At 36.6% G+C, this 15,494-nt stretch overlaps 9 protein-coding genes across 9 annotated transcripts; 6 read left to right on the top strand and 3 right to left on the bottom strand.

Moving 5' to 3' along the window:
• Positions 1-84: 84 nt before the first annotated feature.
• On the top strand, positions 85-567 carry ATP16 (F1F0 ATP synthase subunit delta; the record flags this gene model as incomplete). The annotated part of the gene is made up of 1 exon (XM_056226760.1): positions 85-567. The coding sequence occupies one exon, from the start codon at positions 85-87 to the stop codon at positions 565-567; it is 483 nt and encodes a 160-aa protein (XP_056081003.1).
• A 1,175-nt stretch (positions 568-1,742) lies between these two features.
• MCD1 (kleisin alpha) lies at positions 1,743-3,443 on the top strand (the record flags this gene model as incomplete). The annotated part of the gene is made up of 1 exon (XM_056226761.1): positions 1,743-3,443. One exon carries the CDS (start codon positions 1,743-1,745, stop codon positions 3,441-3,443), a length of 1,701 nt encoding a protein of 566 aa, XP_056081004.1.
• A 620-nt stretch (positions 3,444-4,063) lies between these two features.
• On the bottom strand, positions 4,064-4,675 carry NHP10 (Nhp10p; the record flags this gene model as incomplete). Its single annotated transcript, XM_056226762.1, has 1 exon — positions 4,064-4,675. One exon carries the CDS (start codon positions 4,673-4,675, stop codon positions 4,064-4,066), a length of 612 nt encoding a protein of 203 aa, XP_056081005.1.
• Positions 4,676-5,081: 406 nt separating this feature from the next.
• Positions 5,082-6,377, top strand: RMD1 (Rmd1p; the record flags this gene model as incomplete). Its single annotated transcript, XM_056226763.1, has 1 exon — positions 5,082-6,377. One exon carries the CDS (start codon positions 5,082-5,084, stop codon positions 6,375-6,377), a length of 1,296 nt encoding a protein of 431 aa, XP_056081006.1.
• Positions 6,378-7,434: 1,057 nt separating this feature from the next.
• NTH1 (alpha,alpha-trehalase NTH1) lies at positions 7,435-9,690 on the bottom strand (the record flags this gene model as incomplete). The annotated part of the gene is made up of 1 exon (XM_056226764.1): positions 7,435-9,690. The coding sequence occupies one exon, from the start codon at positions 9,688-9,690 to the stop codon at positions 7,435-7,437; it is 2,256 nt and encodes a 751-aa protein (XP_056081007.1).
• Positions 9,691-10,243: 553 nt separating this feature from the next.
• YRB1 (Ran GTPase-binding protein YRB1) lies at positions 10,244-10,849 on the top strand (the record flags this gene model as incomplete). The annotated part of the gene is made up of 1 exon (XM_056226765.1): positions 10,244-10,849. One exon carries the CDS (start codon positions 10,244-10,246, stop codon positions 10,847-10,849), a length of 606 nt encoding a protein of 201 aa, XP_056081008.1.
• A 466-nt stretch (positions 10,850-11,315) lies between these two features.
• Positions 11,316-11,945, top strand: RCR2 (Rcr2p; the record flags this gene model as incomplete). Its single annotated transcript, XM_056226766.1, has 1 exon — positions 11,316-11,945. The coding sequence occupies one exon, from the start codon at positions 11,316-11,318 to the stop codon at positions 11,943-11,945; it is 630 nt and encodes a 209-aa protein (XP_056081009.1).
• Positions 11,946-12,467: 522 nt separating this feature from the next.
• RAD57 (putative DNA-dependent ATPase RAD57) lies at positions 12,468-13,814 on the top strand (the record flags this gene model as incomplete). Its single annotated transcript, XM_056226767.1, has 1 exon — positions 12,468-13,814. The coding sequence occupies one exon, from the start codon at positions 12,468-12,470 to the stop codon at positions 13,812-13,814; it is 1,347 nt and encodes a 448-aa protein (XP_056081010.1).
• A 289-nt stretch (positions 13,815-14,103) lies between these two features.
• On the bottom strand, positions 14,104-15,370 carry MAF1 (RNA polymerase III-inhibiting protein MAF1; the record flags this gene model as incomplete). Its single annotated transcript, XM_056226768.1, has 2 exons — positions 14,104-15,285; positions 15,365-15,370. 2 exons carry the CDS (start codon positions 15,368-15,370, stop codon positions 14,104-14,106), a joined length of 1,188 nt encoding a protein of 395 aa, XP_056081011.1.
• Positions 15,371-15,494: the final 124 nt, after the last annotated feature.

The following is a 15,494-nucleotide window of genomic DNA, read 5'->3' on the forward strand; positions in this document are numbered from 1 at the left end:
GAACAAAGTGAGGTAATTACACTTCCAATACTAAAACAATTCAAGTCAGATCGTGAAGGTGGAAGTGTAGCCATAAGGTAAAAAATGTTACGTTCTGTTGTTGGCAAAAGCGCTTTAAAATCATTCAATTTCGTTGCTAAGCGTACATATGCGGAGGCTGCTGCTGCAACATCAGGTTTGAAATTGCAATTTGCTTTACCGCACGAAACTTTATACAGTGGCTCCGAGGTGACTCAAGTAAATTTACCTGCTAAATCAGGACGTATTGGTATATTGGCCAACCATGTTCCCACTGTCGAACAGTTGCTTCCAGGCGTCGTTGAAGTTATGGAAGGCTCTAACTCCAAGAAATTCTTTATATCGGGTGGCTTCGCGACAGTCCAACCGGACTCCCAGTTATGTGTGACTGCGATTGAGGCTTTTCCTTTGGAATCTTTTTCACAAGAAAATATAAGAAACTTGTTAACCGAAGCCAAGAAGAACTCTAGTTCGTCCGATGCTAGAGAAGCTGCAGAAGCTGCAATTCAAGTAGAAGTTTTAGAGAACCTTCAATCTGTATTAAAATAACGTTTCTTTATGATACGCACTCTAGAACTTTAGAAGTGTATATTTTTCAAAAATTAGCAAGCGGCTTGTTTAAATGGGGCAAAAATTACTGGTTGTATTTGGATTTGAGTTTACATTTTGGTTAATGTCTAAATTATACAGGAAAACCATTTATTAGCGTAAATAAAAGAAAATAGTATTATTTTATATTCAAAACAAGAAAACTTAAAAACAGAATTATTAAAGTGTAGTTTTTATAGCAAGTCCTGGATAATAGTACTTTAGTGAATTGTTTTTAGAGTCCTTTTTGAGGGTCTTATTAAGAATCTTTTGTCCCAATACGATTTCATTTCCCTTTTTTTACATTTAGTTCTTCCTTCAAGCCCAAGAAATTTCCTCCGGTATCTTATTTAAAAAGAAACTCTTAAAAAAAGAAGGTATCCTAACTGAAATCAGTATCTTTTCCATAATTTATGTTAATTATAACATTAAGGTTGATTTATGTTTGAAGGCCTGTATTACGCTATATTGTTGTTCATTAGGGAAACTTAGTTCCAACAATGAGAAGGAGATGATGAAAGTATGTGATAAGAAACCAAGAAAATTACAATAAATAAAGCATGTTTCAGCTGTGAATGAAAAGGGATTTATTGTTCTAGTGGTTGTTATGTTAAATCCTACTATTACCTATTCATAAAAACAAGAGAAACTATGCTGATAACTATAGGAGTGGGAGTTTGTAAAGCAAAAGTAGTCTGTAGGTAGTCAGCAAGAAAATACTTCCATTCCTCAATCGTTTTGAATAGATCGCTTACCAACTCATAGGTTTTTGTAAACGCGTTTTCCCTACTCATTGAAGAAAGTCAAGTTTTTCGCGTTTGAAAAATTTATACTAAACAAAAAGCTCGAGAAAAGACGCGTCGAATAAAATCGCGTCTTTTGCTGGATTCCTATACTTGCTCACATATACAGTATCAAACTCAGCGGATTTTATGTTCACCAGCTTGTTATATATATACATATACTGCTGAAGAAGTATCCCGTTTGCTGTTTATTGTTGCTCAAGTCATTGACCTTTTTTATATTATGGAAAGATTATAATTGCTAAACTGGGTATAAAAAGCTGTAATAGAAAAGGAAGAAAGTCGCATAGAAAATAACTCAAGTAAAAATAATACCTTACAGAAAATACAGTAATGGCTACAGAAAATTCACAACGTCTTACCGTATTAAAACTTGCCACCAATAAAGGCCCATTGGCTCAAATATGGCTTGCTTCAAATATGTCCAACATACCGAGAGGTTCCATTATTCAAACTCACATTGCTGAATCAGCGAAAGAAATTGCAAAAGCTTCTGGTTGTGACGACGAGTCACGAGAAATTGAACACATTACTCTTCGGACATCAGCCGAATTACTACAAGGTATTGTACGTGTATATTCTAAACAAGCCACTTTCCTACTCACAGACATAAAGGATACGTTAACAAAAATCAGCATGCTATTTAAAACGAATCAGAGGATGAATGCCACAGTAAGCAGATTGAATACTATCACAAGGGTCCATCAATTGATGTTGGAAGACGCTGTCACAGAAAGAGAAGTTTTAGTTACACCGGGGTTAGAGTTTTTGGATGATACTACCATACCAGCAGGTTTAATGGCACAGGAGAATTCAATGGAAAGGAAAGTTCAAGGTGCTACTCCTTGGGACACATCACTTGAAGTTGGTAGAAGGTTCAGTCCTGACGAAGATTTTGGGCATAATAGTATATCTGGTATGGACCTTGATTTTGACATCGAAGAAGGTCCGATAATCTCAAAATCTTGGGAAGAAGGGACAAGACAAAGCTCGCACAATTTTGGTTCACACGAAAATTTTATACAAGATGATGATTTCCCCCTTGATGATGCTGGAGCCGTTGATTGGGACTTAGGTATCACTGAAAAAAATGGCGAGAGCAGCGATGGTGATGATAATTCTATTGAACAAGGAAGAAAGGTTGCTGAGTCAATTATATCCGAGGAACCCACAGATTTCGGATTTAATTTGGACATAGAAAAAGAAATACCCATGAATGATGAGGATGTGACAGCCGATGTGTCCACAGTATCACTATTAAAGCAAACTGGCATAAGAAGAAACTCTCAAATACTCAATACCAAGAATATTCAAATTGATGAGGAAACAGAAAATTCGGAAAGTTTAACTTCCTCCTACACATACAAAGAGGAAAGACTCAAAAATCCAATCGCTACTCAACGCCTCAACTTCACAACTAAAAGATTATGGAGTGAGATAACTGAAAGTATGTCTTATTTGCCGGATTCAATTTTCAAGAATTTCTTATCCTATGACTCTTCGAAGAAAAGAAAAATACAAAATAATCCAGAGGAGCCAGTTGACGAACCTGAACTAAACGTATCATTTAATCTCAGTGATGATCTGATTAGCAACGCGGGTACCAACGATGGTTCTTTCAATGAAATGACTGATATTTTGTCCGACTTTGAGCCAATTGACGCTGTTCTGAATGAAACTTCATTTCCTGGAGAAGATGTTACAAGGACAAAGACAGCAAGCGAAGATACTACTATTCAAGCTCAAAAGATCCGCCTTGCTTCTGGTGAGGTGGCTTCTAAAGCTATTGTTCAAATGGCGGAGATTTTAAGAAAGGAAATAACCGAAGAAAAAGAAGTGATATTTACAGATGTATTGAAAAGCCAGGCAAATACAGATTTGCAAAGTATTACTAAAAGAGAAGCTAGTAAGGGGTTCTTCGATATTCTATCTCTTGCTACAGAGGGATGCATTGATTTGAGCCAAACAGAAACATTTGGCAGTATTAAAATAGACGCCAAACCTGCCCTATTTGAAAAGTTCATTACCGGTTAAAGACTTGCTTTGTGCTGGACAAATCTTTGTCGCTGATATCTATATACATCAGTTTACACTAAGGACTTTACATAATGTTGTATATGTTTAATATCAATATTCACAAGAAACAGTAAATACTAACTAATCTAGTAGGGTCACTAATAACTGAGAAAGACAGGGTGATGTTGGTGACCTTACATACCCAATTTTCATAACATAGCTTATTACAAGGCCTACGCTATGGAGTAAGATACATATTCTGACTGAGGACTATAACCACAGATCTCTTGCTTTATAAATCAACGTTTACTGACGCTGCTGAAATCTCTTCATGTAAACATTAGCATTAAAAGAAAGGTCCATTGTAAGCACTATATACCGACCAACTTACATAATCCTATACAACCTGGTAATAAAGCCACGTCTAGAAAGTTTTCCAGGATAAACAATCTTCTTTTTTTTTTTTTTTTTTGAACTTGGGCACAATAGCAGTCAGAGGAAAAATTGTGCTTATGAAAGGTCCAACTCCCAATTTAATATACAAAACACTTAGGTTGAACGACCTCCAGAACAGAGCCCCTTAAAAAACCTTACCATATCTTCAAAAAAAGGAAATAAAACGATGAAAGTCTAAAGTCTTAGTTAGAGGTAATCAAAGCTCCGTCTTCACCTTCTTTTGTGTCATCTACTTTCGTAGGTGACCTATCTTCATTGTTTTTTATCTTGTCTTCACTTTCTTCTTTATCATCATCTGCATCTGCACTGTTTATTCTTTTATTGTATATTTCCATTTCCATTTGGTACCTTTCTCTATCTTCACTATAAAGCTTATAGTACGGTTTCCTATCTTGTTCATTAAGGTTCTTCCAGCCTTCCGCCAGGTCTCTTGTTACGTCTAAAGAGCCATTCTGTCTGATCCTCTCCTTGTTCATTTCACAATACAATAAGTAAGCATTTGTAGGTCTTTTGGGCATATTTGGGTCTCTTTCCTTTACTTTGTGCCTTTTGGTTTTCGATTTTCGAAATGGTTTCGTTAATAGTTCCTGCTTGAATGAGGCCAGAGTCGGCAAGGGATCTTCGCAGTTCAATTCAGGATCCAGTTCTATCCTAGATTCCAATCTCTCCAGTAAAACTCCGTACTCTAATTTTAATCTTTTTACTGAAAGTCGTGATCTTTGGATTGCAAGTCCAAGTACCACATTCTGATCTTTTAATTCTTCAAGTTTGTGCTTTTTTTCCTCAACTGACATTTCTTATGTGTTACTATCACCTATATACTGACCACTTCTAATACGATTCTAGCCCCTAGGACGCTTTGATATATATGTGCGTGGTAATCATGTCCTTAAATATTATTTGAAATCCTTCCTTTCTCAAAAGAAAATCTTTTTTCAAAGGAAAATGGAGAACCGTCGGCTCCTTTTGCTTTATGGTGTAGTCTTGTTTTTCAATTTGGTAATGCGATTTAGGGCGAAAAACTGCTGACGATATCTTGACCGCTTTCGTGCACAAGATTTCTTACCTCGCATGAAAATATACTGTGTAATCATTCATTGTCTATTTAGTAACGGTAACGGTGATTACGGCTTAAAAATTTGGCTCAAGAGCGATTTAACGTAAATTACCGTGTCAAATACATTGACAATTTCGTTAATGATGGTAGATAGTAATAATTACCAGCTGGAACATCAGGCACTGCTTGATAATGAGCAGCAAACTTCCGAAATAATCAGTAAGCCGTCAAATATCCGGAGGAAGTACGTACCCACCCCACAAGATACAAGGAAATCTAGAGCATCATATACAGGAAGTGCAATGATAAATCCAATAAGCAAACAAAGTCGTACAGGGGCTGGTGCTCAAAGAACATCACGTACAGCGCAGAAACTAAAACTTCTGCCAGAGGAGCCTTTTCAAAGAGATGGCGACGGGCTTACAGAACTTAAGAATCAGGAGGTATATTCACAGGTTAATAGGATAAAAGATAAGCCCGCTAGAAGAGATGCCGAAAAGTTGGGGAAGGCTCACAGGCATTTACTCCCAAGATCTACTGCATACTGTACTGCTAGCAGTTACAATATGAAAGAGCTTATAAGGTGGTTAAAGGACAGTCGAAAGTTACACCATACTCATCCAAAATTATTCGATGAGTGCTTATACACTCCTTTCATTTATAACGATTGGAGGGGGGACAAAAGATTTGAGCATGAGGACGTCATTAGGTTAGATGATGAGGGTGGTGAAATTATTGTTAGTGACAAGCACCCCGATCTATTTATCTTTGAATATGGTGTTGTTGTTATGTGGGGGTTCACTGAAAGAGAAGAGAAGGCATTTCTAAACGATATAGAGAAGTTTGAAAAAGAAAAATTGGCAGAAGAAGATATTCAAGTAGAAGAGTTTAATTATTATGTTACAAAAAGCTACCAGCCGAGGATATATAACGATTTCATTACCCTAAGGGATGGCTCTAATTATATGGTAAAACTCTCTATTTCTCATGCTATTGCACAAAGTGTAAAAATTTCACTTTTCGAAGAGCTTGTAGATAATACTATTGAAGATACTCAGGATATACCTCAAGAAATTGCATATAGTGGGAAAGTTTCAATGAGCAAGGAAGATATAATGAAAAGTATAGGGGAGCTGTTCATTTTAAGAATAAATATCAACCTACATGGATCAATTTTGGACTCTCCCGAGATTATGTGGTCAGAACCACAGCTGGAACCCATATATCAAGCTACTAGAGGTTATTTGGAGATTAATCAGCGTGTTTCACTCCTAAACCAAAGACTAGAGGTGATTTCAGATCTTCTCCAAATGCTAAAGGAACAGCTGGGCCATTCCCATGAAGAGTATCTTGAATTTATTGTCATACTATTAGTCGGTGTGGAAGTACTGATATCAGTGATCAATATAGTCGTTGACATGTTGGCAAGCCAAAATTAAGGATTTTGACCTTATAGCGTCTCTAATCAAAAAATTGAACATAAATAACGAATCTATAAACTGTGCAGGTAGTAATATTCTCAAAAAAAAAAAAATCATTCCAAAGCAGTATTGGGGTTTAACATATTTCACTGACCATCTCTATGTCCCCCCTACATTAACCCTACAATATTGTCCGATACGCTAGAACATAGCACAAAATTTTCGGAACGTTTGCGCTACTAATATGCAGTGAAGCACTCATACACTTTAGAGACCTACTTCAATAGAACACGTGCTACTAATACATGCCTGGAACAAGAATTAGTTCGGCAATACTGTATGCAATGAACAGAGCCCATTAGTGAGTATTCTTTTCCGCTTTAAGAAGAGAAGCTTCTGGCACTTAAAAACGAACATTTATTAGACTTTATAGAATGATATGCTTTCCCTTTCATAACAACCATACATGTTTATGGCTACTTATTCGCAGTAAAATGATTTTTTAAGATAGCAGCAGATGGCAAAATGTTTAGTCACATGATTAAAAATAATAAAATATCAAAAGTGAAAAATTATTAAAGTTTATTTTTATAATAAATATTTTTCTTAAGAAATTCATATTTGACAGTTTTTGATTTCCGAACAAAAAAACTTGGTAAAAGTGGTAATCTAATTGCGGAGAACAAAGCCTTTAAAGCACTAATGGGTTAAAATGCATATTGAAAACAAGAGACTCTTTATTTCTTCGATCATCGAATTGTCAGGGGATAGTTTTTGAAGTAACGTATTGTGTCACTCACGTTTTCTTTCTTTGTTCTCCTCACTACGAGTTCAGTACAACAGGTACTTACTCATGGAAAAAGAAAAACTCATATTGATTTGATTTCATTCCAAATATCCCTAATGTTACCATCAGGGTCATTTTATGCTAATGTATTCACAATAAAACAAATGATATGAAAAATTATAGATGAACCTCTTTTGCTTCCGAACAATTCATTAATGATCATATAGAGAGGATTTAGCTACTCAGAATGCTACATCTGAAGTGAATATGATATATATAATATACGAACTATAGTCCATAAAGACTTCTTTCTTGAGGTCTCAAACTGCTAAAGAAGGAGATTGGTGGAATGCAAGCACCAAGCGCTCTTCTTGCGTGACTGTTCATATACTTCAAGCCAAGAATATAACTGGCATTGACCCAACCAAAACCTTCAGTAGCGGCACCTTTGAAATCGGCACCTTGATTACCGTATTCTGCTTCCACACGATGAGGATCTGTTCCTCTTGTGACATCATATTTTTCCACTACAATACCATTGTAATCAACAAATGCCTTTGTCATCATGAAAAGCCATCTATATGCTAGCCTGTTTGTCACAGTTATATAACCATAAGAGCGAAGACCTTCCCAAGCAAGAATTTGGTGAGGTGCCCAACCAAATGGATAGTCCCATTGCCTAATTGGTCTTGAAATGGAAATTGGACCTCTAGAGCGCTCTGTACACGCAGCGAGACCTCCAAGCATTTCCAACTTAGGCAATGCTCTCTCCACCATTTTCTGTGCTTGCTCCTTCGTCGCAAGGCCCGCCCATAATGCCCAAAACGTAGTTGCCGATTCATATGAAGTTCTATGTTTGATCTTCGTATTATAGTCAAAGAAAAAACCTGATTCGTCATCCCACATGTATTTAGTTATTTTCTCTTGTCTGATTTTAGCCATTTCTTTCCAAGTATCTGAAGTGGTTATGGAATGATCCAAAGGATCTTCATACTTATCATCGCAAAATTCCTTTATGAAGTTTGATATATCGATCTCATATTTGTAAAGAAGGGAATTTAAATCAATAGTTGCAAGGTAAGCGCATACACCTTCAAATCTATATGTGGTGTCATGCCCAGATTCTCTAACGCCGCGGTCGTGGAGAAAGAACTCATCTAGTTTAGGCTCCTTTATCTTACCATCGTTATAAAGTGTCTTGAACTCATCCAATGTAACGCCGTGTTTCGATGCATATGGCAGTAAAACAGTATCAAAGTGGTCACTTTCAGTTTCTGGAGGAATGCCGAGACCATTAGGATGGTATCTAGACAAACCCGTTTCCGGATCAAGTCTTGGAGAGGCGGTCCAAACAGTTTTATATTCTTTTATGCTGGCTTTGAAAGATCTTTTTAGTAAATCGACAGCATCGGGATTACTCTTACCACCGAGTTTTTTGAACACCACTAAGGCCATTTCAGTTAGAAATGGAGGTTGTGATCTGCATAAATAATAACTTCTATTTGCATTCAATATTTTCCCGTAATGATTGATCTCAAAAATAAAATGCTCTACCATACCCCTTGCGACATCAGTCTTATTAGCTTCTAGGAGACCTAAAGCCATCATATAGGAATCCCAACCATATAATTCATTGAATCTACCACCAGGAACAGCATAGGGGTAACCAATAAGTGTTTTTTCACCAGTGGAAGGATTGAAATGTTCCTCCATGGCTAGCGCTAATAAACCAGGGGTGTCATTGACAGACTTAACGTACTCTGCAGTTATTTTTTTTGGTAAATATTCAACTTCTAATTTTAAAGATGGATGCATTTGAGAAGCTTGGACATAAAATTCGTATTGTTCTGGACAATCATAAGGAACATAAATTCTTGGGTTTTTTGCCCCCGGCGTATCAATCTTAGTATCTTTTGCAATTTCTCCTACATTGTTCAAATCAACTCTTCTGGTAAGGGAATTCCAGAACTGTGTATTAATCAATCTTGATAACCTGTTGACAGGATTTTCGTTTATGCGTGCTTCATCTAAGAAAATGTGATGCCTACCAAAACTCTTTGCAATAGTCAATTCCTGTAACAAATTAGATAACATATATGTACCCCTAATATTGATATGTTTATAACCGTAAGAGTTTGCAGTACCGACTTTCAGGACCTTAGGACCGGTATCTTCGATGGTGATCTGATAGTTTTTATCAGTATCCTCAGCGGCCAGTAGTTCATTGAGCGTCTTATCAACATCTTCGATGAAGAAACGACGATTTCCTTGGCTGCTTGAATAAGTGTCATCTTCAGAACCACGCCTAGTCTGTTGAAGTTTACCAAACCCAGTTTTCTTGAAGGGAGAGACATTGTCGAAAACACTCATAGTCCTTGTCCGATTAATCTTCGCGGGCTTTGCCTGTTTCTGCTTCCTTGGGTCGGTCGTTGGACCATAATAAACTTCAGCATTCGAAAATGGGTCATTAAACTCACTTAGCGACGACAATCTTCTTTGACGCCCCTGTGCCACTGGTCCTTGACTTGTATTAACTTGGCTCATTCTAGTGGAATTTTCCTTAGTTTTTTGATTTATAAGGCGTTTTGATATCTGATATTCTCTTGAATTCTAATGCCCTTAGTTGTGAAAGCAAGTAATATATAATTTTTCTTAGTATTGTGATCTTTGCAGTACGGAAAACGATAAGGGGAAATTTCTAGCTAATGTTTTGCGATCTTTTAGGCCAATCTTGTACTTCGCATGAAAAATCCCGTAAATCGGTGATCGCGCAAGTTCCATATCTACACCACTATGAACCATTCTATATTTAACCTTATATAAGTATTGCTCTATCAAACTTAGAATTTGGTAGCCTTCTTCGGTAACTAGGGGATAAGGGGCTTCGTCCTACACGATGCCTCGTCGTTTCTTTTTTCCTTCTTTTTTTTCGCCCAGCGGGAAGTACGCGGAAAAGCAAGAAACAAAAAAAAAATAGAAGAATGAATTTGAGATGAAATTTGGTGGTGAAATCGAACTTGTATTGGGGAAAGAGGAGAGGTTCCATATTACCTAAATTCAAAGCAATAAATTATACAAAATTATAGATTACGAAAGAATGTCTAGTGAAAATACCAAACCAGTTATTGACAAGAAGGAAGAAACCGCTCCAAAGCCACCATCCTCTGCTGTCTTTTCCATGTTTGGTGGTAAAAAGGCTGAAAAGCCAGAAACCAAGAAAGACGAAGGAGAAACCAAGGAGGAAACTAAGAAGGAAGGTGAGGATGCTCCAGAATCTCCAGACGTCCATTTTGAACCAGTCGTTCACTTGGAAAAGGTTGATGTTAAGACCATGGAAGAAGACGAAGAAGTTCTTTACAAGGTCAGAGCCAAGCTTTTTAGATTTGATGCCGATGCTAAGGAATGGAAAGAAAGAGGTACTGGTGACTGCAAGTTTTTGAAGAACAAAAAAACTAACAAGGTCAGAATATTGATGAGAAGAGACAAAACTCTAAAGATTTGTGCTAATCATATCATCGCTCCAGAATACACATTGAAACCCAATGTTGGTTCCGATAGATCATGGGTTTATGCTTGTACAGCTGATATTGCAGAAGGTGAAGCAGAGGCGTTCACTTTCGCCATCAGATTTGGTAGTAAAGAAAATGCTGACAAATTCAAAGAAGAGTTTGAAAAAGCCCAAGAAATCAACAAGAAGGCTTAGATTAATTACATTATTACTTGAGTTTAGATTTTTTGTTTCTAATGTATTTTTCCTTTACAGAGTGCATATTATGTTTTTATCCACTGTGAAGAAAAGTTGCTCTCTAATTATATAAAAAACTTATGTAGCATTGTGAAATCACACACATGAATAGATACAAAAGAGTTAGAGAATTCAAGTAGTAATAAAGCAGTCGGAAAGCTCACGACTTGATATCGTTAGTGTCTATAAGATAGATTCAATGATCTTATTGCTTACTTCGGGTAATAGTACCGTGTCCTATTTTTCATGTGTATGTTTTCGCTCCATTTATTTTTTTCCGGCCACTCCTTTATTATTATTAATAAGAATCGAATTCTATAAAACTCTTTGATGTAATAAAGAAAGAGCTGATTCGAAAGACATTTTCTAGCTTGTAAGGAAGCTGAATCAAGTCTAACTCACAGGGAATAACATAATTTTTAAAATGATTTTGCGGGAGCAAGTCGATTTCCTATATAAAAGAGCGAATGATAATAATGGGAATGGTGAAGCTATTACGGATGACGATCCGTTTAGCTCGTCCTCGTGGAGATGGGGAAGATGGATTTTTTTTATTTTTTTCATAGTTGCACTCCTTATACTTTTATTTTCAACTGCCAAAGTGAACAGAAGAAGACGAATTATGGGCCAGGCTCCTATTAGGGGAACGGCTTGGTTAACTCCGCCTACCTACAGACAATCCGAAAGAGATTATAATGGCACACAACGTTGCGTTGAAGACTATGTTCCTGAATATACAGAAACAACAAATGAGAATGATTTGGGGTTTTATGATGAGCGAGGAGAGTTTCATCCTAACGGTAAAACGGAGTATTTAGCGCCGCCGCCTTTATCAGAAGACCATGCGAGCTTTACTGATAAAGATTTTCAGCGGCCAGTCGCTGCTGTTGTAAGAATTCCTAGTGAAACTGAATTTGATTTGAATCTGCTTAGACCTACTATGAATAATTTCCCTAATGGTCAGAATAATCGCAACGAACAGCGTTCTCCAACAGTTGAGTCATTCTCTTTTGACATTGATAATGCACCTGCAAGGGCAAGAATAAGTAGGTGACTTTTGTTAAATGAACTCATCGCACAACCTGCCGTATTGAGAACACTTTTAAAAATTGTTAAGAGAAATAAAGTACAGATGTTTTCTCCCTTTTAGAGATTGAGACTATTTAAAGTCGTGTATTATAATATGTGAATGACATTGGGATTGGAATGGGTTGCACCGACGTACAGGGCAGTCTTTTATCAGAACAATTTCAACCCAATCATTTCAAAAGTCGGACCCCAAAAGAACCATTCAAGAGTTTATAGGAATAATAATGCCCTATTTAGCTTATGTGCCTTTATACTAATAAATATATTCTTTCCTTCCTTATTTCTTTCTTTCTTTTTTTTTCTTTTCTCTGATCATCACCTCTTTTGTTAGGGAGCTTAAGAATACATGGCGTATGTCGGTTTACCTTCAGTTTTTTTCGGGCTGAGTTCGAATGGTGATAAGTAATAAACTATTTTTGAGATTTACCCACTTTTCGAATGCAAATTCATGTCTAGCGCCTTATCAATAAAGTTTGACAATACGTATATGGACCTTTATGATGAATTACCAGAAAGTAAACTCCTTTGTGATGAAGAATTTTCCTATCTTTTGGATGCAGTACAACAGAATGGCGTCTGCGTTGTTGATTTTTTAACGCTTACACCAAAGGAATTGGCAAGGCTCATACAGAGATCAATAAATGAGGTTTTCAGGTTCCAGCAACTGCTAATTCATGAATATAACGAAAAATATTTGGACATTTGTGAGAACAGCTCTATCAGTTCAGATGACGGTCCAAAATGTTTCACAACCGCTGATGTAGCATTAGATGAAACGTTAGGTGGAGGAATATTCACGCGTGGCATTACGGAAATATTCGGAGAGAGTTCCACTGGTAAATCACAATTACTTATGCAGTTAGCTTTAAGTGTCCAACTTTCTGAAGCTGCGGGGGGGCTTGACGGGAAATGTGTATACATTACTACAGAAGGTGATTTACCTACTCAGAGATTGGAAAGTATGCTATTGTCTAGGCCCGCTTATGGGAAATTAGGTATTACACAATCCAACATTTTTACGGTTAGCTGTAACGACTTGATAAACCAAGAACATATAATTAACGTTCAATTACCCATCTTATTAGAAAGGTTTAAAGGTTCTATAAAATTGGTCATAATAGATTCGATTTCTCATCATTTGAGGGTGGAACTTCAAAATAAATCTTTCAGAGAATCGCAAGAAAATAAGAACTATTTGGATAGGATGGCAGAAAAGCTTCAAATATTGGCACACGATTACTCATTATCAGTTGTAGTGGCTAACCAAGTTGGAGATAAGCCATTAACAAGTAGTCCAGTGGCACATAGGACATACGTAACTGATTATGATTACCAGTTGGGCTGGTTAGTGGGCTGGAAAAACTCAACAATTCTTTATCGGCAGATGAATTCATTGTTTGGAGCAAACGCCAACAACGACGAAATTCTCTCAGATGATGAAGATTATATGCTAATTGAGAGAGTGGTGAACGGTGTAAATGACCGAAGTTACGAATATTCTTTACGGAAGAAGAACTCCCCGATATCTAAAAATAAAACCTTGGAGCGACGTCCATTAGGTTCTAATTATCAACAAAAAAAGAAGCGAAAATTTGACTATCGGGTCCCCAATCTTGGCTTAACTTGGTCAAACCATGTTTCAACACGAATATTACTTCAAAAGTCTTATAAGGCTTCAACAATAATTCAAAGAGGTGAGGCTTATCTTTATAAGGGAAATGATTCAGCAAGCTTTTGGCAAGTTAAAAGGACGATGAAAGTTGTATACTCGACATTCGCTAAACCTGGACAGGTAGCGTATCAAATTACCAAACGAGGAATAGAAACAATTTGATTATAGTTCATTATGTGTAATGTATTCGTAAGCGATTAAGTGCATTGTAGTCTATATTCAAAAACAGATATTCTGTGTAACCATAATCACAGTTTCCCTAGTTTCCTCCTTCAGTCGATTAGTTAATTAGTGGTACAATATAGTTAAAGAAATATGTAGTTGAAGAGTCAAGAAAACGGGGTATTTTAGTAAGTAGAAACCAGCATTGTTAGGCAAATAATACGTTTGCTACTCAGAAATGTGGAAGTAAGAAAGGAAAATGTAAATTCAAACAAATTAACATATGAAACTATTGTAGGGGCCCTTCATGATCTGACTTGTCATCTATTACGTTTTCATCATAAGTAAAATCGTATTCTCCTTCATATTCATTTAAACCATCATCTATTGTGAGCTTTCCCCGAGGCCTCTTTGCCAACGTGTCTTCTACTTCACTTGTATTTGAATTTAGACGCGAGCAAATCAAATAAAGGTAAGCCACTCTTTTTCTTTTTCTGTTATAAAGAAAACCTATGAGATTCCAAAGATAACCTGGTTCATCTTCCAAAAATGAGCTTGAGGGGGAATATTGGAAGAGAACGCAGTCAGATAGAGTCATGTGTGAATTGATTACTTCCCAAATCCATTCTTCTGGCTGTCTACCAAGAGAATATAAAGTGTTTTCAAATTTGGAAATAAAAGATTTCAATGATGTTTTGACAAAATCGGTAGGCTCTACCGACGAAAAATCATGATCGGGATAGGAAGCGTTAAGAATAGCAATCAGGTAGGCGAATATTTTTCTGGTTGATGGTTCATTTATAGGACCAAATGGACCCAGATTTAAATTGGTTGGTCGCTCGTTTATTGAAGATTTTCTTCTTTTGCTAACATTATTGGTTGTCGCACCGGAAGTATAGTTATTATTCGACGACTTACCGCTTTTGAAACTGCTAATACTGCTACTGCTTCTTCTTCTAATTTTTTCATCATTTTTGCAAGATGAGTCAAGAGAAGATGAGCTCATAGAGCCAGAATCGTAATTTGATACTAATTCTTTCAAATTTTGATCATTTAGCTTGACACTTTTGGAAAAAGTTGCTGGACAAGTACTATTAGCTCCAGGATAGTTATTGCCATTACCACTATTGTTATTGCTGTTGTTCGTATTACTATTGTGCTCACTAAAAGATATTCTTCTCTTTTGTTCCCAGAAAGAGTTACTGTCTCTCCTATTAGAATAAAAAGGAGACGAACAAGGTGATTGGTTGGTTTCCGGAGTCGCTAGTTGCTGCTGCTGCTGAATGGCAGCATTGTAGTTTTCATTCTCCTGTAGAATAGTATCCAAATGCTGATCGATAGTTTTGTACAACTTTCTATCTGATGCAACCGCCTTTGTTGTGAAAATATCGCAACTGCCGACGATTTTGCAGTCGTTGGTTTCGAAATTAAGGGTTTGGTTTACTCTCTCTATGTCCAACTCGTCGATAAACTAAGTAAGAAAAAGATTTTGTGTGTCATGTTAGTATTCTAGAACAAAAGGGAACGGCAGTTTTAGAGAAATAACGTACTTTCATTTTCGTAGATTTGGAAGCGAAAATATCAGTTTGATGTATCGAGCTAGTATAGTAGATCTCGATGGAACGTGTAGAATTTCTAATATCTTAGTAAATGATACTATGTGTTTCTTTTCGCATTACT

The sequence above is a fragment of the Saccharomyces mikatae genome (genome assembly GCF_947241705.1).
Source record: "Saccharomyces mikatae IFO 1815 strain IFO1815 genome assembly, chromosome: 4".
NCBI classification, from domain to species: Eukaryota; Fungi; Ascomycota; class Saccharomycetes; order Saccharomycetales; family Saccharomycetaceae; genus Saccharomyces; species Saccharomyces mikatae.